Here is a 13461-nt window from a genome sequence, read left to right as displayed (position 1 = left end):
TCTCGGTTTCTCTGGAATTGTTTTGTATTGTTTTCAGGAGCGGCAATTTTCCATGTAGTTAGCTGCCCTGAGCAGTGTCTTTTAGGCTAGGACGCTGGGATATAAAAAATTAAATAAAGGAAAATTTAAATAAAGGAGATCTTGTTTCATGCAAAGCATGGACTAATGTACTAATGAGGGCAAATATTATTTTTTTAAAAAATAGTACAGTCCCGTTCATGTATTACTTTCTCCCTGAAAAGAATGAGAGTGGGGTACACATACCCAAGTCTAGAACCAGGTAGACAGCACTAACCAGAATGCAAAGCCCGAATAGGACCACATTGACCAGGTTTCCCGATGCAGCAATCCATTTGAGGCACCTCATTCAGGCAGATGCAGGTTAAGAATGCCAGCTCTCTATTCTGAAATTTGCTATACTTGCACACTCTTACTAAAGAATGCTGCTGTGCGGAATCTGATAAACAGCTCATGATCTAATTGCTTTGCTAAGCCAGTTAGAACTTAGCCTAGCCTAGGCATGGGGGCAGGGAATGCAGACCAGTTGGGACTTGCACAGCCCAGCCCAGTAACTGAGCATCTGCCATATTTCTCTTTCCCCCACTACCTGATGCAAAAACAAATCAGTTGCTACATCCTTGTTTTCCAAGTCAAGCTTCCTTAATGTTTAGCGATCTGGGAGAAATATTTTATCTGTCATGGCATACTTATTGCAACTCTCTAAATGAAAACATTTCCTTTTTTGCACTCAGTATTGCAAAAGGGTGTTTTTCATTTTGCCAGCCCATATCCGATTACCTTGGTTGGCCATTTTGTTCCTGAAAATAGTACTTTAAAGGGGGTGGGGGTGAGTGTGTAGAGGAAGCAGCACTAACAGCGCAGTTCTTACTTGAAAGAAAGTAATGAAGCTTGCTTACCAGGTCAGGTTATAAAACCTATCGAAAGGGAATCGCATAATAGTTTGGAAAGGTGTTGTGAACAGACATTTTGCTTACCTTAAGCTTTGCAAAGAACTGTCAACAGACTACTTCTTGCACCGCTCCGTTTTTTCACAACACCTGACAACCACTTTGGGCATCTGCTGAAGCAATTTGCAAAAGCTTCCGCCAGGCTTTTGGATGTTTGTTGAGACTTAACCTGGTTAACCCTCTGGAATTTGTGGACCTCCTCCCCACATACTTTCACGCTTTGCAGCAGGGCTTGCAGGAACACACCTCTATTTAAGCAAGAAGAGGCCCGCCTTCTGAAAGACACGTTTGCTCACCTCATTGTGCTCCAAGCAGCCAATCATGAGCTCCGTCAAAATGACGACCCCCGTCCTCCCCACGCCGGCGCTGCAGTGAACGACAATTGGGGGGTTGCAGTTGTTGCTGCTGTCCAGGACACTGTTGGTGTGGCGTCGCACAGATTGGATCTCTTCCAAATAGGCTGTGTGGTGGGAATAAAACGGAAATCGCATTCCTGAAATGCTACCCAGCTTCACATAAAAAGAGGACGAATGCATGGAGGAGCAAGCTTCCTTTTAAATTATGATAATTTACCATTCTTAGAAGACACTAATTATTTGGCCTCTGGACAGCAAACAGCACTGAGTTAAGCAAGAAGCAGCAGGGTGTCAATTACTACTTGGGACTTCAGTCCTTTAAATTAAACAGCTCTTTTTTTTAAAGAAAAAAATAACACACACTCTCTCTTTCCCCCTCTGCAAATCCCCAAGTCCCTTAAGCAGATGACTGTAGACATTACTTACAGCAATTCCTGCTATTAACAGGCTGGGATCAGAACAGCAGCAAGGTCCCCTTGAAACAAATGCCTGTCAGAGCCAGGATCTAATGGGCAGGGAGCATCCATCTGGCCCTCTCCTTACCTTGCAGAATGTCTCTGAATTTCAAACATGCCTGCTGACTCTCTCTCTCTCTCAAGCAGGCCTGTTTCATGCACAAATGTTCCTACACAGAGAAAGCCCCGTGTAGGGTAACAAAGAAGGAAAGAAAACAGTTGCCTTGCGTGGTAACAGACAGTCCTCTTAACGCGGGTTACATGTTACTGAAAGTCACCCAAAAAAACCCCTCCTTAGTTAAGTCGACATAGGAAGGGTATGTGGTGAGCATACCAGCTTCATTGCTAATACTATCACCCTCCACAAGTTGCAGCCTGGAGATGGAATCTGCATTACAAGAGGCTCCCTGCTGCACAGAGTCATCCTTCAATTTGTGGAGGACAACCAGGGTGTGTGTGTGTGACAGAGCTAGCATGCTCAGCCCCATTAATCCCACCACTAACTCACATGCTTACTAAACACAGATGCATTTAGGAGTGAAGAGGGCTACTGCCTTTAACAAAACCTAAAGGCTCTGTGGTCTACATGAACTCAACCTTTAAAGAAGAGACATGTTGTGTTGTGCCATATGCTTCCAAGGTTCATCAGATAAGAGCAGGGCCTTTAGAGTGGTGGCACCTGCCCCTTGGAATGCACTCCCAACGAACATCAGGTGGGTACCTACAGTATTAGCATTCAGAGGCCTGCTCATTTATCTGTCACCCATGTTTTCCCTGATGGGGGCTCTGCCTATGTTTATGTATTAATATGATCTACTCATTTGTGATGCATTGTGTGCTTGTTTCACGAACGTAATTTTGCTGTTGTTTTCATGCTGTTCATCATCACTATCAGTTTTTCCCCCAAATTCTGATGATTTTCAAACGTTTGCAAATAAATGCAGGGGTGCCACCAGAGTCTTTGTTGTAACGACATAAGGAAAAGACATTTGTGCAACTATCACACATGTTTAATTTTATTTTATGGATTAAGTGCTGACATAATCTAGCTTCTTTTCTCCTTAAAATGGGCAACAGCTCTTGGGCATGATGATTTCCATCGATGTTAGCTGGTAATTCTGGAGATGCCAGGGAATCAATCTGGAGTCTTCTGCATGCAAAGCACATCCTCTTCAACTGAGCAATGGCCACCTCCTCTGCTCAATAAACACTTTACTCGCAAGGCCACCTTAAGCATGGGGCAATGGGCCATCATGTCAATCCTCATTCCATGGAGTGATCTGCAAGCAGCTTCTGCTGCCATAAACTCCAGGAATTTCACACAGCCTCTAGGCTGGCATATGGGGATAAGCATCCCTCAGATTAGACTCAGCCGACTCCAGCTGCTGATCCCTAGCATGCATGCTTTCCTCCTGCCCTGGTCGTGTCAAGGGAAACGAGGCAAAACCCTGGCAAAGTGGAACTTCTACACAAGGCCTACACACAACTGCACAACAAAGCTATTGACACAGTCGAGAAAATATTTCCCTCCCTTTTTGTTGTTAATAGTTTTTCACAGATTCTTTTTAACATACAGTTCCACTTTCGGTCCCTCTCCACAGCACACATCCAAACATAATAATAGCCAGGCAGAGGGCCTTCTCAGTAGTGGCGCCTGCCCTGTGGAATGCCCTCCCATCAGATGCTGAAGAAATAAACAACTGTCTGACTTTCTGAAGACAGCACTGTTTAGGGAAGTTTTTAATGTTTGATATTTTATCACATTATTATTATTATTATTATTATTATTATTATTATTATTATTATTATTCTCCTCTTGGGAGCCACTCAGAGTGAGTGGGGTATAAATTATATTATTATTATTATTATTATTATTATTATTATTATTATTATTATTATTATTATTATTATTACCATTAATCGACCCTACAACTAAAGCTCAGCAAATAAATGTCGGTATCATTATATGGCCTATATATATATAAATTTCATATATATGTATATATATGTGTGTGTGTGTATATGTGTGTGTGCATCAGCAAATAGTTCTAAGGACCCACTCCAACATTTAATTCAACTTCACTGATTTCCTCACTCAAAACAAAAAGAAAGCACTCACATTTCAAACATACGCACGCACGCACACGCACGCGCACACACACACACACACACACACACACAACTTACAGAGAAAGCCTTGTTCTTCTGGGCAACCGTGATCCGGCCAGTCGGTGTACTGCAAATGCCACACCGTTTTCTCCTGCCCTAGCAGAAGGTGCTTGACCTTGAGACCCGTCGTGGCATAGCAACCCGAATCGGTGCGGAATTTGGTGGTCACCTTGAACTTCCCGTAAGTGGCTGAGCTGTGCTTGGAGCCGAGTTTTGGCCAGTAGCGATGGCTCTTGGCTCTTCCTCTTTCCTGTCCCACAGCAAAAGGAGAAGCAAAAAAAAATCAGCACAGTCCTGTTCTTACAGCCACAAACCACAGGTATGCCTAACAATCAAGTACAGTGCCAGTGTGGTTTAAAGCAAGGGTGGGAAAACTTCAGGAACGCAGGCCAGTTGTGGCCCTCCAGGCCTCAAAACTCTACCTAGGCCTCACCCATCTCTAGCCTTTCATCACACCCCAAGTGTTTTGCCTGGCTGGAATGTGTCCTTGAAAGTTTTGGCTCAGCAGACTCCAGTTGCTGATCCCTAGAATAAATGCTTTCCTCGTACCCCAGAAGCTGCTGTAGGGTCAAGGGAAACTGGGCAAAACCCTGGCAAAGTGTAACTTCTACGCAAACTGACCCCTTCTCCCTCAGGGGGCCATGATAAAGCTGGTGCCACCAACCAGTGAAGACTTCACAGCTACAGAACAAGTGTCACACACCCTTAGGCACACCTGTATGGATTGTACACGCCGCAAGCAAAATCTGAAGACCAGTGTAAAGGAATTAAGAGAATGGCTCGAAACATCCCATAATTGTTCACAGTACCAAAATGTGTGTTCAGGCTAATAACTGCACAACAACATGCAGCCTCAAACGATGCTGTGTGCTCCAGACAAAGCATTTCTAGTGTGTGTTTACAGCACTGCACAGAAAATATCACAGATGCGCTTCGTTGTGGGGGATAACAACAAACCCAAAGTTCAGGCAACCACCTCAGGGCATCATGTTATAGTTTCCCAGAAAATAGCTGAGTGAGGACATCAGAGGAAAATGGGGAGCAGGAAAGGGACTGATCCTATTTGACTGTTTCCCCATGAACATCTCCCTTGCCTCCGTGCAATCTGGGTTCCAGGAGTGCCCTCTTATCACGGAGTGTGCATTCATACTGCAATTACTGCCTGCAAATTTCCACCGTCTCAGGACAGTGGAGATTCCTCGTTGTTTCCAAGCATCATAAAAGCCATAATATGAATGCATGCATATAATCAGAGTTCAGGTCCTAAGACAGCCCCGTTGCCTGCCGCCGCTTAGAAAGAGGCTTTCTCTGTGGTCAGATTACTCTGTAACTGTGCATTTAATGGACTCTTGCTCCCCCTTCTGAACAGCTGATAGTGCTAAATGTTTAAAATGGGGAAAATCGGGCCACACTATTTAAACAGAACAGCTGTTCCTGTGTGCCTGTAAAGGCAGCAGAGTTCTGAACAGGATGCAGGGCTGGTTACTTGTGTGTGCCAGGTTTATAGCACAACATACAGTTGTGGGATTACAACAGAAATAACTGTTTTGCTTGGCATGGGAATAAAGGCGACTTCTCTCTCTTTTTACTGGATACTTTAACTGGAACAACAACTTCTGATGTATTCACAGCTGATAAGGATGCTAGTAATGCAGAGGTGGCCTTGGATGGGTTGAGAATATCATTCTTCTCAAATAAGGGCAGCTTTGTGTTCTCAGAATTCACTGCTTTGTTTGGCATGCAGCAATCTTCTAATGGAGCTAAACTTCCATCATTACACTGTGCGGCCAGCTAGACTGATACAAACAAGGTTGTAAGGGGTTGAGTCATCCCAGGCAAAGGTTCAAAGGAAGTTTGAAAAACAAAACAGCAAACAGGAGAGCAAAAGGACCGGCAGAGAGAAGCAGATTGTCATGGAGAGCGCTTCCTATATCTTCAAAACATGCACGCAACTATTTGAACCTCCCTTAGCGTACACAAGATAAAACACGGTCCAATCTCAAGAGTGGCTCTCGCTCTTATCCTCTAGCACAGGACAAGCTGATCAAAGGGTAGAGAGCAAGCCCACAGAGGCCCAAGGAATGCACGCTCTCAGGTTTGAACTAGGACTGGGTGGGGAAGAGAAAATGCAAGCAAACAAAACATCTATGAATGTACTGCCTATATCTGCAGTGAGGGTCGACCCGAGGTCGGTGGCAGGCCCACTTGGATGAATGCCATTCCAAGAGGTGGTCTGAGGGGACAGCTCATTGCCACCAGGACTTTTGTGGTCGTGATGGTGCAGTGAGCAACTCCCCCACCCCCCACAGTGGTGGACTTTGGGGCCTCAAATTTCAGTAGCGCCCTGTGCAACGTCAAATCCTCCCCCCCCCCGCCTTCCATTCTACACCACAGTTGTGGTGCCCCTGCAGCACCCCCAAGGCTTCACTCCCAGTGCCACCAAACCAGTCATGCTCCCCTAAATCCACCTCTGCCCCTCTTCTCCCCCACTTCCCTGCCCAAAGATGGGCCACCAAATTGTGCTGTTCCATCCGAGTATCAGATGCTAGTGACTAAAATGGGGAATGTGTATCACCATCATGTTGTGAACCTCACCACACCATCTGATTAGACATTTTATAGAAGATATAACACTGGGACAGACGGAAATCTGCCTTTGTCCACATTCACGCCATATATGTAAATTGCTACGACAGCAACGGTCATGGCTTCCCCCAAAGTTTGTTAAGGCTGATGAGAGTTGTTAGGAGGCCCCTATACACCTTACACCTCAGGGATGCGGGTGGTGCTGTGGGTTAAACCACAGAGCCTAGGACTTGCCAATCAGAAGGTCGGTGGTTCGAATCCCCGCAACGGGGTGAGCTCCCGTTGCTCAGTCCCTGCTCCTGCCAACCTAGCAGTTCGAAAGCACGTCAAAGTGCAAGTAGATAAATAGGTACCGCTCCAGCAGGAAGGTAAATGGCGTTTCTGTGCACTGCTTTGGTTTGCCAGAAGTGGCTTAGTCATGCTGGCCACATGACCCGGAAGCTGTATGCCGGCTCCCTCAGCCAATAAAGCAAGATGAGCGCCGCAACCCCAGAATCAGTCACAACTGGACCTAATGGTCGGGGTCCCTTTATCTTTACCTTTATACACCTTACAGAGGTACAATTTGCAGAGTTCCCCGTGAAGAGGACTCAGGAGATTTGTTAGCATGCAACCACATATTACATACCTCCTCTGCTGTCACCATGGCTATCACATTCACCCCTTCTTCCCACACCATTTGCCAGAAATCATGGCATGTTTGTGGCAAAGGTCCTTGTGTGGCTATGTAGTGCCATTCTTCTCCGCCCACTGTAACCTGAGGTAGAGAGAGAGAAAGAGAGAACAATAGATTACTATAAAATTCATGCCACAATCGAGCATCTTCACCTCTCTCTTTCTGCCATAGCAACTATGCATAGTTAGGGAAGGGCCTTAGCTCACTGGTAGAGCTTCTGCTTTGCACGCATGAAGTCCAAGTTTCAATTCTTGAATCCCTGAAATCCTGAGGTCAGGCTGGTTCAAGATCCTGGAAAATAGCTGCCAGGACACTGGGAAACTATACCAATGGACCAATGGTTTGACTCAGTACCAGACACCTTCCTATGCTCTTCGTCATGAGCTCATAAAGGTTCATGCTTATCAACCAGCTTAACCCACTCACCCATCTTTGCTGCTGTTACAGCAACATGCAATTTTCTTACATGCACAAAACACGACCCTCTATTTATATTTTGGCTTTAGGACCTGGTTGGCTTAGCTTCAGAGGGCAATGTTGGAAACAAGGAAGCAACAGAAAATGACCAGGGCTGTGGAGGAAAAATAAGAGTCAATGCAGCATTCAGAACCCCTTTCCATCCCTCCTTTTTCCAGGTGAAATACCCACAAAACACCCATTCTACAAATTTGCAGGGTGGCGGGGTAGAGGGGAGAAACTTGAATCAGAAGAAGCAGGTCTGCCTCTGGCACATGATGATGATGATGATGATGACGACGACAACAATCTATATGCCGCTCACCTGACTGAGTTGCCCCAGACACTCCGGGGCACTCTGGGAGGCTTCCAACAAATTGAAACATTAAACACAGTAAAACATCACACATTAACCACTACAGGGCTGTCTTCTAAAAGTCAGAGAGTTGTTTATTTCCTGGACATCTGACAGAAGGGAGTTTCACAGGGTGGGCAACGAGGGAGCCGCCAGAAGGACATTGGAACTGGACCTTAGTGTCTGGGATGAATGATGGGGGTAGAGACACTCCTTCGGGTATACAGGGCCAAAGCCATTTAGCGTCATCCCAAGATTCAAGGCCTATATAAACATGCTCCTTTGGTGAGCACATCATCATATGGTGTTTGTGTGTGAGAGAGATAGACATGTTTATTTCATCTGAGGTGAGAAACACCAAAAGCTGTTGAAAAACTAGTTAAGAATGATCCCAACAATTTCAGTGAAATTCAGAATCTGGACATAGGAACATAAGTAGAGCCCTCCTTGATCAGGCCAAAGGACCGTCTAGACTAACATCCTGTTCTTATTGTGGACAACCAAATACCTATGGGAAGCCTACATGCAATGACACTTTCTCCATTTGCAATTTCCAGCAACTGGTATCCAGAAGTATAGCGTGTCTATATTCCAACAGCTCAAAAGTAAAGAGAAAGTTGTTTGCTGATGTGGAGATATGAGCGCACCCACTGAAAACAGATTTCTTCTTTTTTTTAGCATACACAGACTGAAGGCATGTTAATCTTGACAGCCAGGATCAAAGCAAAAAAGGGAAAGGCAGACAACTCTACTGAAGATTGCAAGCTTGGGTCTAGCAGCGTAGGAGTCTGGGGCAAGATCTTATCGTAATGTTACGGGAGTTTTGCTCTGCCTGCTCCGCCGTGGTCCAACCGCCCAGCCTGCTGGCACAAGGCATGGACAAAAAACCCATAAATAGTCCAGAGGGAGTGCACAGCCTGGAACGCAGCAGCACTCTGCGGATATTAAAAATTGATAACTGGGTGAAAAACACTCGCTGCGTGGCAGAGGTAAAAATCTGCAGATGCAATTTCACCTTCTGAGCAAAAGAACATCTGCTTGGCTTCTGCAACAGCCCCTTGGAAGAGGGGGGGGGAAGTGCTGGCATCACACAGGGTTGTATACTACTAAGCATCAGCACATGTAGCTACATGCGCTACAGAACAATGTGGGTACGTCCGAGGCTGACACACAAGATGAAATATGAACTCTTAAAGCTGGCTGGGGAGAATTCTTTCTGGGCCCCTGCCACCTGATGGAGCAAAATTATGCTCTGAGAAATGATTTGTCCTCCCCCCCCCCCAAATGGATGGGGGGGGATTCAGATTCCGTAATCAGTCATCCAAGCTGATGTAGGTTGTGCCAAAAACACACAGTATCTGCTACCCACCAGATCTTTTGGCAGAAATCTGACAGGGTTCTGGTTTTAGAGAGGTGTTTTGACTCAACAAGGGCTTAGCGTTGTAAATTTATGACCAAACCAAGCTTGGAACTTGGTACGGATGTCTTGCAGCCAAGATATGCTCATAATTTAATACTGTTTTGATCAACGCAGAAAATGTTCATAAAAGCAGATCCGTTCAAGTTTTGTCAAATCACCCTTGACATTTCGGCCTGCTGGCCGAGGCTGGTGAGACTTAAAAGTCCCAACAGCATCTGCAGGGCCACAGATTCCTCACTCCTGACACAAAGAGGTTTGCTTCCAGAGCCACTCTCCTATAGGCCGTACAATTAAAGCATATTTAAAGCACATTTCCGTCTCCCCTAAGAATTCTAGGAAGTGGAGTTTAATCCTCACAGAGCTACAACTCACAGCAAATTAACCAATTGTAGTTCTCAGGTTTCTTTGATAGGGGTTAAATGTGCCTTAAATGTACGGTGTGTATGGTAAAAGTAAAGGAAGTGGGTGGCACTGTGGTCTAAACCACTGAGTCTCTTGGGCTTGCTGATCAGAAGTTTGGCGGTTCGAATCCTCGTAATGGGGTGGGCTCCCGTTGCTCTGTCCTAGCTTCTGCCAACCTAGCAGTTCAAAAGCATACCAGTGCAAGTAGATGGTGTGTACACAGCTATAGTGGTTAAGAGCCTTGGATGTGGACAGGAGAGACCCAGATGCAAATCCCCAACTCAGCCATCAAGCTTACTGTATAACCCTGGGCCAGTCATTCCCTCTCTACTTAACCTACCTTGCAGGATAATTAGGATAAAACAGAAGGGAGAAGGGTCACGAATGCCACCCAAATCTACCTTCCTTTCACAGATTGTTCAGCTTTTCCAAATTCAGGGTACAAAACGTAGGTACAGCATAGGGCCAGGGTCTGAGAAGCAGCAGAGTTCAAAGCAAGGTTCAGCCATGGACTGAGGATGGCACAGATTTTCCTTTGCAGACAGCACCTAGGCTAGAACCCAGGGTGCCTTATTGGGCTCAAGACAAAAGTCTTTACAGAACCTGCAGCACTCGCACAGCAGTAACAGGAATGAATAACTGATAATACCTGCACTGGTGGAATCTGGGCAACATGCAAATAAATAATAATAATAATAATAATAATAATAATAATAATAATAATAATAATTTATTTATACCCTGCCCATCTGGCTGGGCTTCCCCAGCCAAATCTACTTGTACCAGGCATCTTTGTGCATGCTCTGAGTGAATTATGAAAACCACAGTCCACACTGAGGTTTTTTCCCCCCCTACCAGACTCACAAAATGTCCTCAAGGAAGCCTGCTGTCTTCGCTTACAAAAGAGGGACATAACAATGTGATCCTACTCATGTTTGCTCAGGGCCACTGGGAGGCTGCCATTCAGAAGAACATCATGGCAAACAGGAGATCAATCTGGCCCTATTCCCTGGTCATGGAGGGAGAAGCTGCACTTGGCTTCAGCTGACAGCTGCCCCAGGACTGCACAGCTGAAGGGCAGCACACCCTCGCCCCTGGCTTTGGCTGCGGGACTGAAGGAACCTGGACCCAGGAAGAACAGTATGGCAAAGGGAGACTAACGTGGCCACATTCATCAGCCAAAGAACAGAGCTTGCTTCCCCCTACCTTCCCTGCCAGAAATAACACTGGTGAACTGGGGCTCCGAGTTTGCTTTTTTCCTCCTCCCTCCCAAGTCCCTTTTCCCTTTGTGCTGTTGCCTCTACATTGTAAGCCTGAGGGAAGGGACCGTCTTATTAATGATTGCTTTCAGCTGCTTTGTGTGGCTGAAGAGCAGGGTAAAAAGAAAAGAAAAAAGAAAGAAAGCCTTGTGTCAGCCCAAGTTGAGTCACGGAATAAGGCTATTGTGAGGACGAAGAAAGGTTAAGGCGGGAGAGGCACTATTCATGTTTTTAAAATGTTTAACTAATTATAATTATTACAATCCTGTGACGACAGGCATGGATTGTATATAGGTTAATTGAGGCTGAGAAGAGCGTCTGGGGGTCTGGCCAGCCTGGTGAGTTCACATCCCAGCACAGTTCACATCTGAACTCTGGCCTTCCAAGTTCCAGCCCAGCCTTCCTACCCACAAAGGAAGTTTCTTTCCTTCCCTCAGTCTTTACCTTTATGTGTGAGGCGTTGATGTAGCCCGTGTTGTTTTCTTTGGTTGGGACGAGCTCCACGCGGTTCTCCTCATACGGAATAACTTCTCGGACACGGTTACGCTCGGAGTTCTCCGGAAGCGTCGCTGTGGTAAAGACCCCGTCTGCCTTCCTCTTTGGAATCTGCTCATATTCAGTGAACACCATCCCCTCTTCTAGTTTCCTCCTCAGGATTTTGCACTATTTTAAATTTAAAACAAAACGAAACAAAAATACAAAAGAGGGCATTCTATTCAAAAGTGATTCCTCATATAAAATACAGTCAAACCTCGGGTTACAGACGCTTCAGGGTGTGCGTTTTCGTGTTGAGAACTGTGCCAAACCCGGAAATACCAGAACGGGTTACTTCCGGGTTTTGGCGCTTGCGCATGCGCAAAAGCGCTAAATCGTACTTTGCACAGAAGCACTGAATTGCGATCTGCACGTGCGCAGACACGGTGCTGCGGGTTGCGAACGCTGCGGGTTGCGAACATGCCTCCCACACGGATCACATTTGCAACCCGAGCGTCCACTGTACTACAGTTGCTTGTCTTTCAATGATGAGATAAATAATCCGAGGAGCCCCCCCAAAGAATGCTAAGGGTCGTCTATTTCTTCCATCTTGCCTGCATTAAACTCTCTACCAGAGTTACGTTCTCTATAGGGTGGGGTAGGGGGGTATTTTACAGATGACGCCATAATGCAAAACTCATGATAATCTATCCCACCTGTTTCACATAGAAGACAGTTGGGAAGAAGTAGACACTTGAGGCCAAAGGACCATTCAAAGAACGAAGAGGTGAAATCAATAATCACCACATCCCCAATTACTTTCTCTGACTGTAACATGGGGGGGGGCGGGGGGAGAGTGGAACCATTTTAAAAACCCTTTCATTTCCCAGGGGATGAAAAAAATATGCATGGTCCACCAGATCAAAATCTGGTGAGAGGTCTAGGAAGACCAGCAGGGCCGAATTGGCTGTGTTGATCTTTAGATGGAAATAGTCTGCAAAGGCCAGAGTCTCAGTCTTACAATGTAAGGACCTTTGGTCATGGGAACATCCTCGATGAACACTATACATTTCAAGCACATCCAATATTAGCATGATCACACACACATGTGCCACACCCGGAAGTGACTCAAAAATGTCACAGAAAAGAGGGGAACAGGGCGGAGGAGGGTGTTTTCAGCCTTTTTCAATTGTGTTTCAAATATACGCAATTTCACTTGAACACGAAGTGCCTTGGAACGTAACCCCTGCATAAATTGGGAGTTGCTTGTACTCATAGTTATGACCACAGCTAAATAATGATGGTGGTGCTTGATTGTACAAACACTTCGTGAAAGACTTAAGGGCATTGAAGCTGTAACTGTGACAGCCAAATGGTTGCGAACACAGGAACCAAGGGAACTGGACATTGGGGCAACATTGTTCCTGCAGTAGTGTCTAAATTTCAAGGGAAATGACAGCGCCGAGTGAAAGTCTGTGAAACCCTGGTGCACATTTGCACACGTGGGTGCGTCCATACTGTGTAAGTGAGAAAACAAAACCATTAACCCACTAACAAGTACTGTGGGTGTGCTGATAACAGCTGCCTAAGTCAGTCTCCATTTATTTTACTTTACAAAAACATGCTTATGGAACAACAAATGTCTACAGGTGTGTACATTTCATTTATTCCAATACCCTTCGGTGTTTATGGAGACTTCTGTGGGCAAAATACTCTTCTGTTGTGAGACAGAGGTTTTGCACAAGGGCTCATGGCTGAGGTAAGATATGAATGAGCCAGCTCTGTCCCCGGTTACATGCATCCTCATGTTACACCAGCAGTCTTATGCACAGTCGTGATTTCTGCAGCCGTGTGCTAACCGGGGCATTGCAATACATCACCTGGT

At 45.7% G+C, this 13461-nt stretch overlaps 1 protein-coding gene across 3 annotated transcripts in view; it reads right to left on the bottom strand.

The window, feature by feature from the left end:
• Positions 1-13461, bottom strand: part of PTPN14 (protein tyrosine phosphatase non-receptor type 14) — a 461328-nt gene that overhangs the window by 348353 nt on the left and 99514 nt on the right. For 2 of the 3 annotated variants that reach the window (XM_083733087.1, XM_083733088.1), the window contains exons 15-18: positions 11547-11765; positions 7163-7291; positions 3967-4198; positions 1265-1428 (exon numbers count right to left, since the gene is read on the bottom strand). In XM_083733087.1, the coding sequence (XP_083589213.1) occupies positions 1265-1428; positions 3967-4198; positions 7163-7291; positions 11547-11765 (744 nt within the window). Of the gene's footprint in view, positions 1-1264; positions 1429-3966; positions 4199-7073; positions 7292-11546; positions 11766-13461 lie in introns of all 3 variants that reach the window. The other variant, XM_083733089.1, reaches the window with a different exon arrangement.

Source organism: Podarcis gaigeae (assembly GCF_964106915.1).
Source record: "Podarcis gaigeae genome assembly, chromosome: 3".
Taxonomy (NCBI): Eukaryota; Metazoa; Chordata; class Lepidosauria; order Squamata; family Lacertidae; genus Podarcis; species Podarcis gaigeae.
Note: the sequence above shows the minus strand (reverse complement) of the source record. Positions and strands in the feature narration are given on the sequence as shown.